The sequence below is a fragment of the Patagioenas fasciata genome, chromosome 13 (genome assembly GCF_037038585.1).
Source record: "Patagioenas fasciata isolate bPatFas1 chromosome 13, bPatFas1.hap1, whole genome shotgun sequence".
Classification (NCBI taxonomy): domain Eukaryota; kingdom Metazoa; phylum Chordata; class Aves; order Columbiformes; family Columbidae; genus Patagioenas; species Patagioenas fasciata.
Window position 1 is genome coordinate 21,700,923 of NC_092532.1, and position 20,602 is coordinate 21,721,524.

At 38.5% G+C, this 20,602-nt stretch overlaps 1 protein-coding gene across 2 annotated transcripts in view; it reads left to right on the forward strand.

Annotated features, from left to right (window-relative positions):
• The window catches only part of CDH8 (cadherin 8), a 143,500-nt gene that overhangs the window by 60,707 nt on the left and 62,191 nt on the right, over nt 1–20,602 (forward strand). For both annotated transcript variants that reach the window (XM_065848241.2, XM_065848239.2), the window contains exon 4: nt 8,229–8,348. In XM_065848241.2, the coding sequence (XP_065704313.1) occupies nt 8,229–8,348 (120 nt within the window). The remainder of the gene's footprint in view (nt 1–8,228; nt 8,349–20,602) is intronic.

The following is a 20,602-nucleotide window of genomic DNA, read 5'->3' on the forward strand; positions in this document are numbered from 1 at the left end:
GATAAAAAGTCCTTAAAATGACATATGAGCAATCAAAGAACATCGTTGTGTTACATGTGGTAGGATATTCAGTTGTGCAGAGATTTTTGACTCATACTGCATGATATTAACATTTTTAAGATTTCATTAACTTTCCAAACTATCTACTCTAAAAATTGCATTAAGAAATATGTAACACTTGGAAGAAACAACTCAGATTTTTCTTCTGCTTGTGGAGCTAATCCTGACTTAGTCTACCAGAAGTCTATGAAAAGATTATTTTCTTGTTGGAAGCCGTTTCTTGCATTTTCCTGCATGGTACTTCATAATCATTGCCCTGGTTATTTCCTACTGTTGACCAACCTGCTCCTGTTTGATTCTTACAGATCTCTTTATTACGCCACATTTTTCAGGTGTTAAAACGTTTGGTTTCGGCTATCAATTCTTTGGGGCTGCATCTGCCATTTCCTGTAGGTCTGCAGAGTACTGGCTTCTCAAAGCTTTTTGAATCATAGATTGGTTTGGTTTGGAAGGGCCCTTTAAGATTCCAGTTGCAACTCCTCTGCCATGGGCAGTGACACCTTTCACTAGACCGGGTTGCTCAAAGCCCCGTCCAACGTGGCCTTGAGCATTCCCAGTGATGAGACATCCACAGCTTCTCTGGGCAGCAGCCTGTGCTGGGACCTCACCACCCTCATGGGGAAGAATTTCTTCCTTGTATCTAATCTAAATCTATCCTCTCTCAATTTAAAGCCATTACCCCTTGTCCTACCACTACATGCCCCTGTAAAAAGTCCCTCTCCAGCTATATTGTAGGTCCCCTTTAGGTACTGGAAGGCTGCTACAAGGTCTCCCACGCACCTTCTCTTCTCCAGGCTGAACAAGCCCAACTCTCTCAGCCTGTCTTCACAGGAGAGGTGCTCCAGCCCTCTGATCATCTTTGTGGCCTCCTCTGGACTCACTCCAACAGGTCCATGTCCTTCTTATGTCGGGGGTCCTGAGCTGGATGCAGCACTGCAGGTGGGGTCTCACAAGACCACAGTAGAGGGGCAGAACCACCTCCCTTGACCTCCTGGCCACGCAGCTTTTGATGCAGCCTGAGCTACGCTTGGCTTTCTGGGTTGCAGGGGCACAGTGCCAGCTCATTTTTCTGTCCATTTCAGTGAAATTACATAGCGCTACTCATACAAAGTGCACATAGGTGTTTATGTATACATATGGGAAATAATGTAAATGAAAACAAAAGTCTTGCAAGATTTGTACTTGTCCTATATTTTGGTGTGCCAGCTGGCGTGGTTGAAGTTCCTGGAAGTTAGTGTTATAGACTGGTATGGTTCATTCTGAGTACATACACATAATAGAATATTCATATTAGCTGGTTAATTTAATTTGGATTCCTCTCTTGTCAACCAAGAAAGAAGGATCCCATGAGAGGATGATTCTGTCTTCCTCCCTTAGAGCAGAAAGCTCGTTCAACTAGGCACCTCATTTAGCCAGTTGAGCCTAAAACCAAGTTGTATAAATAACCCTCTTTTCCTTCTTCCTTAGCTTAATCATCATAAACAAGACCATGACAGCATCACAGTATTTCACTACTTAGAGTCAAATAAATTACAGCTGGGAAAGACAAATTACCCTATTAGTTAATCTTCCTGTCTTTCTAGGGTTTTCCCTTAGAATACATTATCTGGTATCCTGTGAACTCTTCAGTGAGAAGGATTCTGTTATTTCCCTTGGGGAGCTATTCCTCCTTGTACAATATCTCGGTGTAAGGAAGCTTTTATTGTTGTTTTTCTCTTTGCAGAAGGTTAAGTGAAGTCTTGTATCTATGTATTTCTATGATTCTCATCACCCACACATCAGTATTACAGCTGTAAAGAACATGAATTTTCTTTCTCATTTCTTCCTCTAGGAGCGGCTGTATACAGGATTCTGCTATAGCTATAGGTGAACGCATTCTGACCTTCCTGTCTCTCTAGCATGTCAAGCATACGTCAAACCCATTTTTTCTATAGTGGACCATTCTGGCCTGTATCTCTACCCCTTGCCCCTGCTTAGGATGTCATCTTCTACTTGTGTTAACTTTTTGTCACTGAAAGAAGGGGTCCACCGGACACTTAAAAAGCAAATACTCCTCTATTTTTCACATGCTTTCCTTTAAGTGTGGGAAGATCTCCTGAAAAACCCACACAAGACCTCTGTCATCTCGTCTCAAAGCAGTCCTTACAACTCTTTTTTTAAACACTGTGGGCTTGTTGTGCGGAGCCGGCAGCAGAGAGGTCGGGGAGCAGCACCACTGTGTGCTGCCGCCGCTGCCCAGCGCCATTTGCATCCTCTTCTCATCTCCTTGGCTCTCCTCTGGTGTCCGTCTGCATTTGTCTTTGCTGGTACTTGGCTCTTGGGGTCTTTGAGGAGAGGAATTTCTTGCATTGTGAGACCTGATCCACGTATTGGGATTTCTGAGCTTTGGCATTAGAATAACTACTACTAAAAATACACTCAAATACTGATGTAGAAGGCAGGAGAGAAGTAACATATGATCTGCAAAAGAACCCTAAAACACTCATACAACACACCCACATATATATGAGTGTATATACGCATGTACATCAAGCTATGCAATTTAAAATACCCATGATAATATTTTGTGAGTATTTTGCATATGTTAAGAAGTCCTAAAGTGCATTGCACAGATTTCTGTTCCATATATGTTTTCTTTATTTGGCTAGTGAAATCTCTGATTTTTAGATTATGTGTTTAGAACTGGTCTCATATAGAAGAGGATAGCATGATAAGGCTTAAAACTGTGGGTTTGTATTTAAAAAAAATCAGCGACAACGAAAAACAAGAGGAAGTTTCTTCAGCTTTGAGGCAGTAATAATTTACATGTCAAGAAGTTATACGGGTTTTTATGAGATTATTGCGGTTTTATTCAATAAAAATAGTTACCATGACAACAACTGTCATGCTACCTGTGAGATTACAGCAAAGAAGGACAGAGAAGAAAAGGCTTCATTTTGGAAAGAATGCTTATCTGACCTGCTGAATACAAACAATGCTTTCTCTGACCGCTGCTGACTGCACGGCTGCTATCAGCCAAACTCAACATCAAGCTAGAGATTTGGAAGTACAGTGATCCTCTTCGAAAAACAAAACCGTTGGTAAATAACGATACGTCTTTTTCATGCAAATATACTGTTAGTGTCCTGTCAGATTGGAAATGAGATCTTCTGAATGAAATGGAGATTCCAGCCTGTCAGGATTTGGGAAGAGTAGGAGAGAAAGGGTGAAGGAGACCAAAAAGAGCATCAGAAAACAGACAAAAAACCAAACCAAACAAGTTCCTGGGAAGATGAGAAAACATGGTCCCACTGGGTTGCATTATGGTCACATTTTTTATTTCTAGCAGCCATTACAATCTTTCAACAAAATGGTTTCTTCATTGCATATGTATTAATGTAAATTTCTGGTGCCGTCTGTGCGTTACCTCCTCTAGAACACACAAGTTTGATTTGTGTTTTTCAGTGCGCACATTTCACTGCCACACCAGAAAATTTGCTTTCCTACTCCCTATGGCAGCATATGCGTTTTTCTTTCTGACTAATGCGCAGAATCTGCACCCTGACTTGCACATAAAAACACAACCAAAACAACAGAAGAAAACTAGCTGAGCACACACATCTTATTTTTATGATGGCGTTTAATCTTAGTTTGCCAGTAAATACAGGCTTTCTTACCTAGCCATATAAAGCCACTTTCATTGTTAATTGCATTTCTGATTGCCGGCCTGTTGCAAAGAGAAACTATGAAACTTGACACTACCAGAGTAAAACAATCGGCAATGGTTAATGGCCAAATCACGTTAGGAGCGTTCATTAACTAAAATCTGTTGAATCTCTTCGCAGTCCATATTTAATCACAGGGTCATTAGTACTACAAAAGCGTTCCTAGGAAAAAAAATGCAATAAGTTTTTTAATTGAACATCTTAAAATTTGCCCCATCTATTGGAAAAATGGTTTTGCTTCACATAAGGCAATATTAGGTACATAAAGAAAAAAAGAAACAGTGATTATGTTGTTGGGCCAGATTATATAGAACTGCTACCTTATTGTAATTAGGACAACGGTGACTTAGACTATAATAGGTGACTTTCCTGTAAAAATGGCACTATTTCAAATTTTTAATCTCTAGCTAAATGAGTCTGTTTTAGCACTGATGAAGAAACAAACACAAGCCAAATATAGTCAAAATTAAACACAACAGGAACCGTAGCTGTTTATTTACTAGGTAGATCCCAGAATGTTTTTTTTCAAAGAGCATTTACTTAATAAATGCTCTTCCCTGCATTCTTACTGCTCTTTCAATACAAAATTTTTATCTTCAAAACTTTAAGTATATTATGCGTGTAAAAATATTTATGTATGTGTAGTTTATAACTGCAGTGCCTGTAGTGGAGTAAAACCCTACTTAAATATTGATAATCCAGAGCTCTGGACCAAAGCACGGGAAGTTCTGCTATGTTCAGGAGATTGTCCAAATAACAGCCGTGGTGGCTGTGAGTTCCTTCCTTCTGCATTCATTTTCACGCTCAGGAATCTCTCGGTTCCCTAAGTCTTCTGTTCATGCTTAGTTGAAAAGGGCTCTGTCACTTGTGGGACTGGGATAGTTGCTCCTTCTTGTGGGCCCTCAGCATCAGAGCAGCACTGATGTAGCAACATCATCTGCAGCTGCAGAGGGGACACAGTTTGCTCCTTTATAAACTTCTTATTGCCAGTGTGAGGATATCACTGCAGCGTTTCACACCTGCAGAAGATTTGGTTCATAAGACAAAAAAATTCAAATTAAAAGTGCTAAGTATGTAAAAGCTTGACTAATTTCAATAGTGAAAGTAATTTCTTTAATTTCTGTTTCATGATTGCTTACATCTTTCATAAACAATTTTCATCAATAAGATGTTGGAAGCAAATTACTGAATTTGAGAGACCTTCTCAGAATTGTTTGTGACGGTTGGAAATGAAGTGCTGAGACTGGCAGTGTAAGAAACTGACTATGGGAGTGGAAGAGTATTTTATTTTTCCTTTCCTTTCATTACTTTTATTAGGTGAGATTATAGTTGCATTTCAGTTGACCTGTAAGGGAAAGAAAGCTACGGAATTTTTCCTCTTCTTCTATAAACAGTGAACGGGAATAATGACTATTACGTTTTTCATGTATGTATAAATTTCAAACACACTTAGGGCCTCAATAACTGATTAAATTATTTTATATAACATGAAAAAAATCTTGAGAGCTGAGCATCAGGATGGGAAGCAATGTTAGACACACTGCCTGTTGGATTAAGGTGTATCCAACTTCAATGTCTAATGAACACTTGGGATAAAGGATGCATTTATCAAAGAATCAGCACATGCATTTAAGTTGAAATATTGAAATAAATATCTGTAAAACTCTTTGGGAATTCTAAGTGAAATAAGAAAAGAATAGATGTTATATGTCAAATCTTTCTAAACAAGCACTGTAATTATTTCTGAAGCCCTTTGAATGGAGAGCCAGCGAGGCAAATCAAACACAGTCTCAAAGAAGTCAACAGTTTCCTTTCTTTATTTTCCTTTGTGTATAAAGTATATCATGAAAACAAAACGGAACAGCCTAGATAAAATACTCTACAAAAATGTTCACTGTTCTGATGAGCCTTGTCTGATTCCAGCCCTGTTGCATAGTATGATGTTCTGCACAAACCTCTTCTGTCTTCCAAGGTTACAAACCAAAAGTTTTATAGTAGTAGCCACTTCCACAGAAACTGAGTACAACTCCTGCAATGTCAGTTTGGATCCAGCTGAAGAAAGCGCTGATCTCTACACTCATATTTGGTACCACACTTAGAGAGCAGTTGTGAACAGTAGGGAGTGTTTGCTGGGCTGGTGGGGCTGGAGCTGGAGTCCTGTGAGGGGGAGGTACAGCTCAGCAAAGGACCAACAAAGCAGAGAACTCATAACTGCTGTATGGGTTACAGAAGGTGAGGCAACAAAACTTAAATATCTGAGACCATTCTAATAACCACATCTTTTCATGCTTTGTAACTAATGTGGACAAGCCACAAAGAGTCCTTCAGTTCTTCTATTCCTGCAGCATCCAAACTCAAACTTTCTTTGTGCTTCCTTCTTATTGTTCCCTATTTAATTTATGTTCTGTAGCCTATGCCATGACCTTGAGTGTGCCTCGTGGTTGTTGCCTGTTACTGGTTTTATTCTCCTGTATGTGAAGGAGGTCATCCAGGATATCATCTATAAGCTGAGGCTGCTGCACTTGCTACAAGGCTGGGGACCACATTTGTGTCATTCCCTTTATCATTTTTGGTTAAAGCTACCAGACATTGTCTGTTAGTCTGGGTATACAGCAAAATTTATAATTGCTCAGACAACAAATTTCTGATGTTAATTCCATAGAAACCAACCATCAAGTTGAGGATGAAGTCTATTTCTTGCGCCCAATGGCAGGCCAAAGTTTTATAGTATTAAAGGTTAGGTATAAGATCACCTTTCAACATCAAAAACAGTTAAGCTTCGAAACTTTTACAGTTTACGTGGTTTCAAAGAACAAGTTTGGTGAGCATCTGTCAAGCATAGATGCAACATAATATTTGTCGGGATTGCATCCCTTTTCCAGGTGGTGCACACCAGCTGCAGGCCATATGCATTCTCCTGGACCCTGCTGAGCAGCAGGAGAGATGCTGGTGGGGCACTTCCCTGCCAAACGGGGCCGTGGTAGAGCTTGCACGACAGCCAGCTGAGCCTTCCCTTCGTTGATATTCTCCTCTGTAAGAATGGATAAATTTACAAGCCACAGGCATTTTTTTTCTCCAGTGAGATCTATTTCTGCAACACGTATTTCTTTCCCTGGGAATTATCCAGTTATTCCCATTCAGCAAACCCTCCTAAACCTCAGGCACTGCAGAACTTGCCCTTCCTGAGCAAGGCATCATTCATCCCTGCAGACGCTCCCAAATCCTGCTAGCCCCATCTCTTGCTCTGATGCTCAAAGTGGCCAAGTGGGAAAGCCTGAAATGGAAGCTATTGGGTAACATGCAAAATATCTCTAAATATGTAAATATTCCTCTATATGATTTCCATATATTGTAACACATAAAAGTGCCTAAAGCCATGACACTAATGTGCCATACAGAGAAAGAAGAGAGCGCAATGAAAGGACATGCCAAAGGGATCTTCTCCTGCCTTAGTTTACTGTTCCTGTCCCCAAGTGTTGTGTGATTTGGATTCAGCAGCACACAAAGTACAAGAGGAAAGAGGAGTCTGTTTTTGTTGGTATATCCAGAAATGGGGTGTTTTGGTTAGTGCTATAATCCTCTTCCTTTTTGAACATAAAGAAACATAATTCAGGCCTTAGCCTCTCTCCTACTCTTACTGTCTCACCCTCTGTAGATATTGTCTTTATTGTTAGCCTAATTAAAGTCATCATTATTTTTTTAAATCATTATAAAAAGTCTTTTCAGCAATCTTAATGTAACCTACTGAATTTTATTTGATTTTTCTTTTTACAGAAGTTGAAAGTACTATGTTGGCTAAGAAATGAAAAGGGCAATTTCCTTAATTTTTTCTTTTATTGTTTTTTTGGGGCAGAGTATGGAATTTATAACTCTTGCTGGACAATGGCGTCTCAGTGGCAGAGACTCATTCCAGAGACAAGAGATGTTGTCCTGACTCTGTCACTGTGGCCACATCAAGCCATCAGTATGGCTATAAGCCAAGAGAAGAAAAAAGAGCCCTTTTTATTACTGCTTTTCTATGCAGTCATTGTAACTTGGCAAGGTTCTTTCAAATGTGATTTTGCAAATCTTAAATGCAACTTATTATATTGTATTATTAACCTTGTATTCCATATCCCTTTGATATGATTCCTTTGCAAATGCTTGAAGTCTACACAGATCTATCAGGTAGCTTTAAATGCGTTCTACAAAGGAACCTTAAATAATACAGCTACTGAAAAGGTTTTTCCTTTGCCCAGAAATTCAATCTGCTGGCATATATCGTCTTGAAGAAAAATGTTTTGTGTTCCACGAGTAACGTTTTAAGTTGTTACTGATGCTTTTTCTTCTTTTTATTATCATACACCTCACAAATTTCTTTAGAGTTTCAAGGAAGCTAATATTTGTTTCAAATTATTTTTGAACAACTTATGCCAATTCCTAGTAAGGATGTAAACGTTAATTGTATATATTACTTTTATTTAGGTACCTTTGTTACTAAAGTCACAGCTACAGACGCCGATGATCCAGTGTATGGAAACAGTGCCAAGCTGGTTTATAGCATCCTGGAAGGACAGCCCTACTTCTCTATTGAGCCACATACAGGTGAGTGATTGGACATGGATCCCTGGGTTCTATTTACACAGGTGACTATGCCTCTTACGTATTTCATATAGCATACCTAAACAGAGAGCGTATAGAGATGTCTGTCAGTATTACCAACTTGTAACATGTGTCCCCCTTCTATTCCATCAGAATTTGATCATGTGAAAAGACAAAGAAAAATCCATATTACTGATAATGTGAGTAATGGTGATGTTAATATTACAGAAGTTACTGAAGCAAAACCGAAGGCAGTGGAAGTGCTGTGTGATTTATAATTAGGGACGGAAAGACTTGGCCTGACGAATTTAATGAGCATAATGTAATTTTCAATATGAGTATTTCCAGTTAAAGTACAGTTTAGTTTGGGAATTTTAGCGAATGTTTTGTGCGTTGTCATTAAAAACTATTTTCCTTGATTGGATGGATTGGGGAACAGAAAGAACATGATACTGAGTGTTGGTGTGAAGTTTTATTAGTGTGCATTTAGGATGATTTTATTTCTCTGTGTTTTGAAAGTCTTGAGAGTAATCTGAAAGTATCAATAAATTAATTCCCTCTCGTTTCCTGTACATACATCATACTTAAAGCAAATTCATTTAGTTATGTCTTGAAGTGTTTTTTTTTAAGTGATTTGATATTATTTCTTATATTCCTTCAGTTGTTACTTGAAATTCTTTTTAATCACTGTGAGTCAAGCAGCTGTGATCTCTTAAGGAGAAGTATAACTCATTTTAAAATATACAAAAAACCACGTGGGTTTCTATGACCATAAAAGAGTAAAGCAGGAGTAAAAATTCTTGTCCTCATGCAGATTAAATTAAAATTATGAAATAAATGCTAGGATAAATTATTAAAGGATGCTTTTGGTAGATCAAGTGTGCTAAATTTTCTCACCAACGTTAAAGGAAGTATTCTTAGACTCTTTAAAGCCTGGAAGTTCTTTAACTTCCATAGTTTAATGGATTGATCCATTAATGGATTTTCTTCTGGTTGAAGGACAGCTATACTAGTTGTGAAAACAATCTCTGGAATGTGATTCGGTATTTTACTGCATGTAAAGGAGAGTTTTACAAAGAATAACTCCACACAATGGAAAACCAGTAGCTTGTTTGAAAAACAAGGCTGTCAAGGGAGTGTTATTAGTGAAGACCCTTAGTTCATGCTGGGTGATTTGTCACAAGCCATGTGGAAATAGAATTCTGAACGGACCCCAACCATATATGATTTAGTTGCTTTAATACTATAAATTATTGCATGCAGTGATGACTTCAGTTAGCTGCCTTAATTAGAAGGGGCTTACCTGTCGGCTGTTGCTCAGTTTCTACTAGAGACAGTCAGTGCTTTTGCAGGGGAACTCATCGGCCTCCACACAGGAGCTGAGAGGTGCATTCCCCACCCACACAGAGGATTTTTCCCGTCTTTCGCAAATAATAACCTGAGAGAAAATACTGCAAATATCAAAAATTGTTTAATTTTACTCAGATTTATTATTTTATTACATTAAAACCTTATGTTTAATCCACTGAAGTAACTATTAATCACCTAGGAAAGTGATTTCCATTATTACGAAAGCTAGAGAAAACTCCAAAGCTTTGTGCTGAACCTGAAAATTATTATTTTTCTCCTGTTTCACTAGCATTAAATTCCCCCTCCTACCTTTGTTTCCAGTTATAAACACTGCTTTGAGTAGCAGTTCAGTTACCATGAAAATGGTGTGTAGTTTCTAAAGGGAATTTAATCATAGAGAATTTAACTGTGGCTTTTCCATAGTCCCTGAGTAGGTGTCTTCATATTATGGAGCTGCTTCTCAATGAATAGCTGGCTACAGATTCCTCACTTTTCTAGATCTATGGAGGACAACAATTCCGTTCTTCTCTAAACCACAACAACTGAATGAGTTTCTGTAGAGTGTTCCTCTGTTTCTTTGTCGTCTCTGTGTCTCTTTATCTGTAGTGTAACTACCATCCTGCTCTCAGAGCCACCCATCAAAGAGTTTGTGAAATCTGGAGAGTATGCGGTTGTTTCTGTGATATCAGATGGACCCATCCATTGCTTGCAATGCTTTAAAACTTGCAGAATTTGTTCTTGTGTCATTCCCATGGAGAAATCTTAGCCACACTGTCAAATTGTGTAGAGCCCTCCAGCATGCCTTTGTTTAGAATATGTAGACAGTAAATATACATAAAAGTCTGGTCATTGAACTAACCAGATGTAGGTGGTCATTAGAAATTGTGGCCATACATTGTACAAGGGTGAAAAAGAGTGCTCGAAAAACCAGCAGCTTTACAGTTATGCTTCTTCTGAAGAGAAGTGTTGATTTCAGAAAACATAAGGAACTACGCATCAGATTTTCTTGGTAATACCAGGATTTATTACATACCAGAGAGAGCTTTATGGGTTGTTACATGCAGTCTCAAAGTGCCAAAAGTATTATGGCAAGACGGCTACAGTTTTGCAGTACCTTGTGACACTGTATTTCACCTTTTAGAGGCAGTGGTGCACAAAACACACACACTGGTTTAGCAGCTGTGTAAGTTGGACGGTAGCACCGTTATCATGGTCAGATAGAGCAGAAGGTGCATTTTAGCAGAAAGAAAATGTCCAAAGCAAATAGAAATTATGTAGCTGTTTATATTTATATTTATCTAACCTTAGCAATGTGAACCATCACAACTAGTATTTGATTCATTTTAGTAATTAGGCCAGGAAAACAAATTATCTTCCACATTTGTGTGTAATACTCAAGAACCTCAGTGAAAGTTTTTGTGGGAGATGACGCTTGGATGCTATCGTGACAGTGTACAAACTACAGCAGAATAGCCAGCTATAGTCATGTCTTATCCAAGACAAATCAAACCCGAAGGTGATCCTCTAAGTGTGGTAGATTTTAGGGTTTTAGGGCTTGTGGTTTATTTGTTGGGGAGCGGGGAGGAGTGGGACAGGGGCTGCTGGTTTGTAGCTACGTTTTCTCTGTGGTTACATTTCATTAGTGCCCCTGCGAAGTTCAAAGCATTTCCAGCTCATTTGAAATAGAATTGTGTTTGAACACAGAGATCGTGTCTTTCCCAAAATGGAATCTCTTTAAAGAAAGGGACTGTCTTGAAGTGATCCACTTCAGAATGTAAATACTTTCGCTCATTCAAGGGAGTGTATAAAATGTTACCAAAAAACCAGCCACTTAGAGCTGATCTACTTACTATTTTTCTATCTGGCTAGTCTTTTGTTAGCTTTGTTTATTAGAAATTAAGGCTAGATTTAGATCTGTGGAGCAGACATGGATAGGCTGTACTGCCTATAATTTTTCTCTTTTCCTGGCTCAGACTAAAGATTGTGGGACCTTGCTGCTTTGTTTTAGTGGGATGCTGAGAAATGGCCATCAGGAATGATCCCAATAATGTCTCACAATTCTTCTCCCTTCTTGCAGCATTCTGAACAAAAAGTGGGAGCAAAGGTGTAGGCTATGGCTTCATGCCTAGGGTAGAAAGGGTTGCAGCACCTCAGGGTAAATCTGAAGAAAGCACTTGTTTACTCTTCTCCTTTTTTGTTCCTACTAACTTGACATCAACCAGGTGTAGTCCTTATTGAATCACACTCTGACAGTACTCTCAACCTTCTTGCTGAAACAATTCTATAATGCTGGGTGCACAGAAATAAGTACTGGTAAGTGACCCATAAAACAATAATTTTCCATTACCTTAGATGAAAAATGCATATGCTTCTGCAGTTCTAGTTTGCGAATTCTTCTGTATGAGTTATAGACACATGAAAGAAGGTAATTCAGAAGTTATTTTTCATTCAGTGCTCTGAATATGGCTTAGGGTAAATGCTTTTTTGATGGCTCATTCTGAATATTTTTCATTTTTCATAGGTGAATTTTAATATGACCACTGGTTTATTGGATAGAGAATAAACATAAATAATACATTACAAAGATACAGATTCAGGTTTTCTATGAGAGGCTAAACCTACAATGTGATGAGATCAGATTAGTAATGAAACTCATGCTAGACTAAAGTATATTCCATAAATCGCTATCATTACATCTGGGTAACTGACGTCAGGTTTCCTGACTAATGTGTATTCTTTATAAAGGTATACAGGCTATATGTATTCTCTCATAATCCAAATAATGACAGTCGAAATGCTGGGGAAGAGGGTTTCTTAAGACTGTTAAAAGTAGCTAAAGCATACTTCTCACCTTTAAGCTTTTTCAAGGATACTAAATCATGACTGTCAGCTTTAAATAAGATTATCATAACGGAACATAATATGAAATGACACTGTGTTCTACAATATAGGGATGGCAGAAAAAATACATTTTCAGCTGTGTCTGACTTATTTACGTTTCACTTGAACTTAAATAATGTCATTCCTACACATACCTGAAATATAGGCAAATTACACCAAACACTCCACCGCACCCTACTTTTTTATGGTCATTTCTTACAAAGCCAAAGCTCAATTTAGTAAAACTGAGATTAATAGAAGATTCAGGAGACCTAGAAAAGTAAAGATTTTCCTATAGAGGAGTACGGGGGGTGGATCGGAGAGTGAATAATGGATATTTTTTCTATACCTAGCTTTAACTTCCAGGTGAAAGTACAGATGCTTCAAGCTGTGCCAGAAGAGGTTTAGATTGGATATCAGGAAAAGTTTCTTCCCAGAGATGGTTGTCGGGCACCGGAACAGGCTGCTCAGGGAAGTGGTTGAGTCACCATCCCTGGAGGTGTTTAGAAGCTGCGTGTAGATGTGCTGCTTAGGTACGTGGTTTAGAGGTGGACTTGGCAGTGTGATGTTAACTGTTGGACTCAGTCATCTTAAAGGTCTTTTCCAACCAAAATAATTCTATGATTATCTGATTCTATGCTTTATTCAACAAAACTTTTAATGATTGAGCATATAGCCCTCTCTGGGCCACAGTGTTGAACCTATGACAGCCTGTGGTTCTGAAAACAGAACATAAATGAGTAGGTCTTGGAGGAATGAAACCAGCATTCAGCAGAAGTCGGCTCTGAATCTTCTATTTTAATTTGCAGTCTTCATTTCTCTTCCTCCACCTAGGCCTTGAAATACAGTCCAGCAGAATAAAACAAGTAAGGCAGTGAGTGGATAAATGACAGCAACTTTTGAGTTGCAGATATTTTGGTGATGTTACAGGTGATTTCTTCCATCTGATTGTTAATGTCCAGTTTATTAGTAATGGTGCCTATCAGTGATAGCACAAGCTGCCCTCAGACTATTTAATGTACTACCGATGAGACCCGTCATCATAAAAAAGACTACTGAAATACTGAAGAAAGTTCAAAGCAGGGTAGGTAAGGTGAGAAGAATATTACTTATAATGAAAGATTGATGGAACTTAATTTGTATAAACTGGATAAGAAGTGATTAAAAGAGGATATGAAATCACTGCACAAATATTTGAAAGGTGTTAATAAAAGAGAGGCACAGGGACTATTTCTGTAATTACTCATGATAAAATGACAAGGTAGCATTTTTAAACTAGAGAGAGATGGAGAAATAGTTTTGATACAGGAAGTAATCTGCAACTGTAAGGGGGAAGTAATGAGCTGCTAGGAACAGAACTAACTCATGTTCAACAGAGCCTTTCTAAATAGTTCAGTTTTTAAATAGTTTAGATTTAAATCCTCAAGGGATTAGTGTAGAGAAAGAACTTGTTCGACATTAGTCGGAGCCGGGATTGAACTGCTGCTTTCGAGCTCATTTTATTAACCAGTGCGGCTGTGATATCTTTGCCAATTAGTACAGATTTATTGAAAGTTAACTAATCTTTTCACTGCAACAATTTGCAGAGGCCTGAACTGGGCTGGGTCAATGTTGCTCTGAGAGGGGCGCAGAGCACCTTTCCCAGGTGTGTGTGCAGCCTCCAGCACCGCCGGATTGCTGGACTTTATACGTGGTCTCTTCTGTTCCAGCACCTTCAGCTCTGTCTTGACAGCGTTTGATGCACTTAGGCACAGTGCTGAGAATAAAGTATATGTTCCAACTAGTGTAAGCCTTTTCTTGTCATTGTGTACTAAGTATGCTGTGCAGCCTTAGGAGTTGCGTGAAGGTGTTTGTACAGAGATTCTTTGGTAATTCTGAGAGTTGTCTTGGTGACAGCCCATTAGAAGAGAGAGTTGTACTGACAAACCGCTAGTGCAGCAGACCTGAGGGTCAGTCCTGCAGTTCTTGCTTTGTACTTACAAGTATAAAGTGCAACTATTATGAATAAGGTATGTAGGATTGGGTCCTTCGGTAACAGCAAGATCTGTCTTTTCTGATTAATAAAGGAAATACAAAATCACTGCAGAGGTGTTTGAAAACAGTTGTGATGGTCTGTAGCTGGTAAAGATGAGTGGCTTAAGATCAAGACAGATCGGCTTTTGAAAAAAAAAAGTGCTTTCTGCTTCTAGAGTTTAATAGTGGCAACAAAAAAGCTGATACCACACATATTTCTTGCATTTCAGAACAACATCTCTATCATTTTAGAAAGCTAGCGAAATAGTTAGGACTTAACCATTTTCTTCATGCTGAGCAGGAATACAGGAGCTACATATCTAAATAATATTGTGCTTCAAGTGACTGAATTAGACAGAGGAATTTGAACTACACAGCTAGAGTCGGAAAGCGGCTGAAAAAGAATCCAAGGCTGCTTTTTGTAAAGTGTCTGGTATAATTATAGGTATTAGAGGATCATTACAAATGAAATCTTAAGGAAGCAAGGTCATAAATGCAGTGCAGATGTTTATTTACTACATTCATTCTCAGTTGGTGTGAGGGTGATGCTTTGATTATGGCAGTGAAACTCTGTCCCAGCAAAAGGTGATGGCTAGGAAATGGAGACGGCAGCCTACTACCCATACTGTGAAACTCCGATCAAGTTCATCTGAATTATAAAGGCAGTATCACAATAGGTGTTATCCAGTCATATCTTATATGATATTCTTCAAGCAGAATACGTATAGTGAAAGGTAGGTAGTGTTAATTTACACCTCGTGGCAAACTTGCAAGGTCTACTTCAGGATGAAAGCAAGATCAGAAAACACAAAAAATGAAGTCCTTTGGGCTGAAAAAGAAAATACAATAGATTGTAGGTCACATAAGAAACAAGAGAATTAATAATGGTATTTTCAACCTTCATCTTGCAGTTTAACAAAGACAAGCAGTGCCATCTTCCCCAAACATGCTAATACAATATGTACACTGTTAACTTCTCTCTTAAAATTACAAATACGGCACAGAATCAATCCACATAAAATGGTATAATATAGTATTCAATTCCTCACCTAGTGATAATTTTTACTGTGGCTAACGTATTCAATTTGAACTATATCTACATCCCAATGTAGTTCAGACAACTCTTGTAATTGATAATTTTTCTTGAAATTTAGCCAACTTTGCTGGACAGTGCAGGTACTTTTCTTGTCTAGCTATAATAAAACTAAGTCATTAGAAAGAAATAAGAAATGAGAATATTTGATTATAATTTTTATTGAAAATACTCTTTTTATGAAGAGTAAAATGAATTTAAAATAGTGGATCAGTATGGCTATATAACACCATAAACGGACTAGAATTTTTTTAATCTTCAAGAAAGTTCGTTGTGATCTGTTAATTTTTTAGGCAATATGGTGCAGGTTTTCCGCAGATCTTCAAGTGAACCTTTTGATGGACTGCTAAAATATCACTGGAGTCAGTGCGCTTCATGGGAACACAAAGCAAGCATCTCACAGCTCTCTGAAGAGATGACCAGGCTGATTTTGCAGGAGTTTGGGCCCTAAGTGATGGTTATATTTAATAAGACTCTCCACCAAGGTTTTAACATGGAAAGAAGATCAAAGCAATCACTTAGCTCTTCCAAAATGAAGAAGGGAGAGTTCCAAAGTATGCAAGTTGAAATAGCAGGAAGTCTTCATCAAAACGTGTGAGATGAATGATGCTTAAGAAAGGCTTTTCAGGGCCAGATTCCAATTTTGCATAGTGCTTGCTTGGTTTTGTTCCATGTTCTCAATTATTATTATGTGTAGTTTTATAGCATTAACATAAAGAGATCCTTAAAAAATAGAGAGGAAAGTGAAAAGTAGATCCTTATTTCTATTGTTCCTTTTGCTGCTTTTCTTCATCAGCTCTGGGCTCTGACACATCGCTTCTTTTCCCCTGATCTTTTTCAGTGTGAGACAGTATATATTCTTCCAAATAGGTTTTCGAAAGTAGTCCACAGGGGTGCATTTTAACCGATTCAAGTTGTGAGGCAGATTGTGCAAATTGCTCAGTGTGTGCGTTTAGGACCACTGTAAAAGTAAATCCCGTTCTGCAGCTGTTTTATTTGCTATTGAGCAGTGTGACACCAATAGCTGTTTAGGAAAAGCGACTCAGCCAAGGGGAAAAAAAAGTTACTTCCTACATTGAAAGTGTTTTCATTGTTTGAATAAACAGATTACTTCTTGATTTCTTCACCTTCCAACCAGCTTATTGATGTTTCCAGCTCTAGTCAGAGGATCAATAGCCGAATTATGATGTGTCTGTTCAGTGGTTGTGCCACAACTCCATCCAATGTTTTCAGAGGACAAAGATTTGTAAAGTATTTTGGAGTACATAGAGATAAAGCCTTATCTTAGACAGTAGGGAAGGAAGGGACCTCCAGTGAGAATGCAGTGAGTGCCCTTGCCCCCCAAAAGGGTCAGGTTTATCCCCTCTCAACAGATGTTTGTCTGGTAGGTTCTTAACATCTTTCAGTGATGGAAATCCTTCAAGTTTTGCAGGCAGCCTTCTGTCTGTACTTACCTTCTCTTTTAGAAAGGGTTACCCTAATGTCTAACTGAAGCCTCTCTTGCTGCAATTAAAACCCATTTTGTGGTCTATATTTTAGGCCCGAAATTTCTTCTCTTACCCCCAGCAGAACAGGAGAGGAGCTCCCAGTAGTTTTTACATGTTTGGCTCTAAAGCCTTTCATTGTACTTCCCGAACTCCAGGAACCATTTTTGTTCAAAACACACCATTCCAGCTGCACCGTGCCAGTCTGAGTGACATGGAAGGGTTATTCCACAGCTCTTCCATATACCATAACCAGCTAATATACCAGGAAATGTTTGAGCACTTTTATCAGCAAAATGCTGTTGACTCATATTCAGCTCAGTTTGACTCCACATTCTTTTCTGTCTTGTGAGTCATCTGCTCTATTGTAATTGTGAAGTTAATTGTTTTACCCACACAAAATACTTTTTACTTGCCAAATTGAGTTGCACACTGCTGGTTTAGACTATCCAATTTGTCAAAATTGTTTTGACCTCTAATCCTGTTCTTGCAGTACTTGCAATGGCTCCCAACTTTGTGTGAACTTGATAAGTTCTTCCTGTCTTCCATCATTCGGGAAATATGGAATGATGCTAGAACAGAACAAACCCTATGAACCACTTCATCCATCTCTGCACTGTGACAGTAAGCCATTGATAACTGTTCTGAATGCAATCTTCCAACAGACGTCTCCCTGCCTTACATTAGTTTGTGGCAATTCTCAGCCCTTGCCTTTAAACTCCACTCCTGTTTGGCACATATCATGTTCATCCATCACAGCATGCTGAAAGTGATTATGTTTTTATTTGTGATTTGTTTCTGGGTTGAATTGAAGTAGGGCAGGTTGAATGCTCAATGAGTTAATGTTCCGTGTGCGGTGTGTGGATCGGTATTTGGTAAGCCTGAAAATAGAGAGTTTCAGTACTTCCTGTCAGTCCAGCCTGAGAACTGTGAGTAAAGCAAAAGAACAAATTAACATCCTTGAAAATCTCTATGCAATCTCTTTGTCTTTATCACATTACTGAATTCAAACAGTCAACTTTTTGGCTTTTTATTGTGTTTGAAATTGAAACTTGACTGACTCTTAGCTTCTGGCAAATGGTTAATGGTCTGAAGCAGGAGATAGAAATATGTGTAAACTATGGAAATAACAGGTTGTGTTAGTAACTTTATACAGAAAAAAACCCAGTTGTTATATCTTACAAGTCAGAAACTATAACTCCGGTTTAGGCTCTTTTTAAGATATTTAATCTTCTTGCTACCTTTCAAACCATAGACAAGGGCTAGACTTCCATACATTAAGAGACAAATTAAAATCTATGTCTAGGAAAAATCATCATTTGATTGAAATAATTAACTTGTCTCAGAGGAAACTGCAGAATACAAAACGTGGCATTTTATACAAGTCATCTGTAGGCTAGATTTAATGACATACATTAGATTTTGGGGTTTTTTTTGTTGTGTTTTTTTTTTTTTAAAAAAAGGGAAACTCTGCCTAAAAATAATAGCGGAGAAGAAATTGTAGTAGGCTTAATACAAAGGCATTGAAATAAGGTTTCACTGAACTTTGGATCAGCTCTATTAGTGAAAAAATCAATACGAAACAAATTCTGATACCCTTAAGTTTGCATTAGCATCCTTTTCATGAATCAGCTCATTTTTCACAATAGAATTATTTGCTGAACGCATCGTTCTTATTACTAAATAGTAAATCAATCAGTCCAAACCAGTCACAACTGCCAAGTGCTTTTAGAAATAAATATAGTTTACTCTCCTTACGCAGGCTGCTATCGAGGAAGTGGCCCTACTCTTCTACTGAGTGCATTTTGCACCTATCATATCTGATAAATGGATTTTACTGTTCCCTGGTTTTCATTCAAAAAAATTAACAGAAGCATATTCTTCAATGTTTTGCAGGATAACTTATGTCGCCTCCTGTAGATTGTATAGAATGGTTAAATTACATGAATGGTGTTCTTGAAGACAACTTCATTGGTTTTACAAGCACTGGATTACACTGCATTTGTCAGGGTCCTGAGCACAACCTGCTGCCCGGGGTTGTGTTGGTGATGTTCAGAGTCTCTTATTTTCTGGGTTCTGACCCAGGCTCAGAGCCTCCAGCTGGGTTTCCTGGCCTGGCCTCAGCCCTGCCTTGTTGCTGCGGACTTGCTGGGCAACCATGAGGCTGTGGCTCAGCCTGGCCACTGTCTCTGGATGCCAGGGGGACCCTGATTGCCAGCCTTCAGTCCCCCTCCTGCCTGCCTTGTTCCCCCGCTCTGCTCCCAGCTCACCCTGAACTGCACTGCAGTTGGCCGTGCTGCTCCGAACCCCGCTTACCACTTGTTGGAATGAAAAATCGCTGATTACATACCGAGGTCCTTGGGAACAAGAGATTACTCAGGCTTGGCAGTTACCGACATAATATAGAGGTTTCATTTTCATCCAGAATTATATTATAAAATATGTAAGACAACAACTCAAAATAGTTTATGGAAATCATTACAGAAGTGTAGGTTACCAGACTGCTATTGTGTTATCTTTGGTGATTTATGCGGCAAGCATATTTACTTTATTCCACATGCCTTATACTCCCTTGCTCTTAGCTTGGTCCTGTGCTCGGCCAAGAAAAGAAAGTCTGATCAGATTCTGAGTATTACAATATTAAAGATAAGTAGATTCTAGAATTTATTAAAATGCATCTCTATTAATGATAAAGACCAGGAACATTTCTTTATTCACCATAAATACATGAATAGATAATGTCATTTCTAATGTCATTTCTAAGAACCTGGTTTAATAGAAACTATCCCATGTGAAAGAAAAAGAGCTGTTTGAAGTCTCCACAGCTATGCTGGGTCCCAAGAGAGAACTCAAAACTAGCAGATTTGCAATAAGTATTGATTGACAACTAAAAACTGCTGACAATACTTAACAAAGACCAAGTAAAAAAAATACGGTGTGAGAGCTAATGAAAGGTATGATCAGACCCAGTAACAGGTGGTTTTATATACTGCAGAGCATTTTACTTCTCTGTCTTTAAAATCTTGTCATGAAATAGGTGATAGCAGCTTACTTGTCCAACAAGTGGCTTTCCTGGAGTAGGGACAATGGAGTGACTTAGGGAATCTGCAGTACCAGTGACCATGCTGAAAGACCAGAAGACCTTCTGGCATTGCACAGCGGAACTTTAGGCATTTGATTTAAGACTTAAGGGAACAGCTGTAGCCCACCTTATATACAATAGCAGATTAAATCATGGGTTTTGTTTTCAATATTTGACAGTGTTTACACACAAAGTTTACTGTGTGGTTGTCTTCTGTTTGTGAATTTTCTGAGGAAACGCTGGATTTCTGTGGGACGTAGAACAGAAACCAAAAAGTTTATTGGGAAGAAACTGTAAAAATTAATATGGTTCACAGGTATTATTAATTCTTGGGGTTTGGACCACAATTTCATTA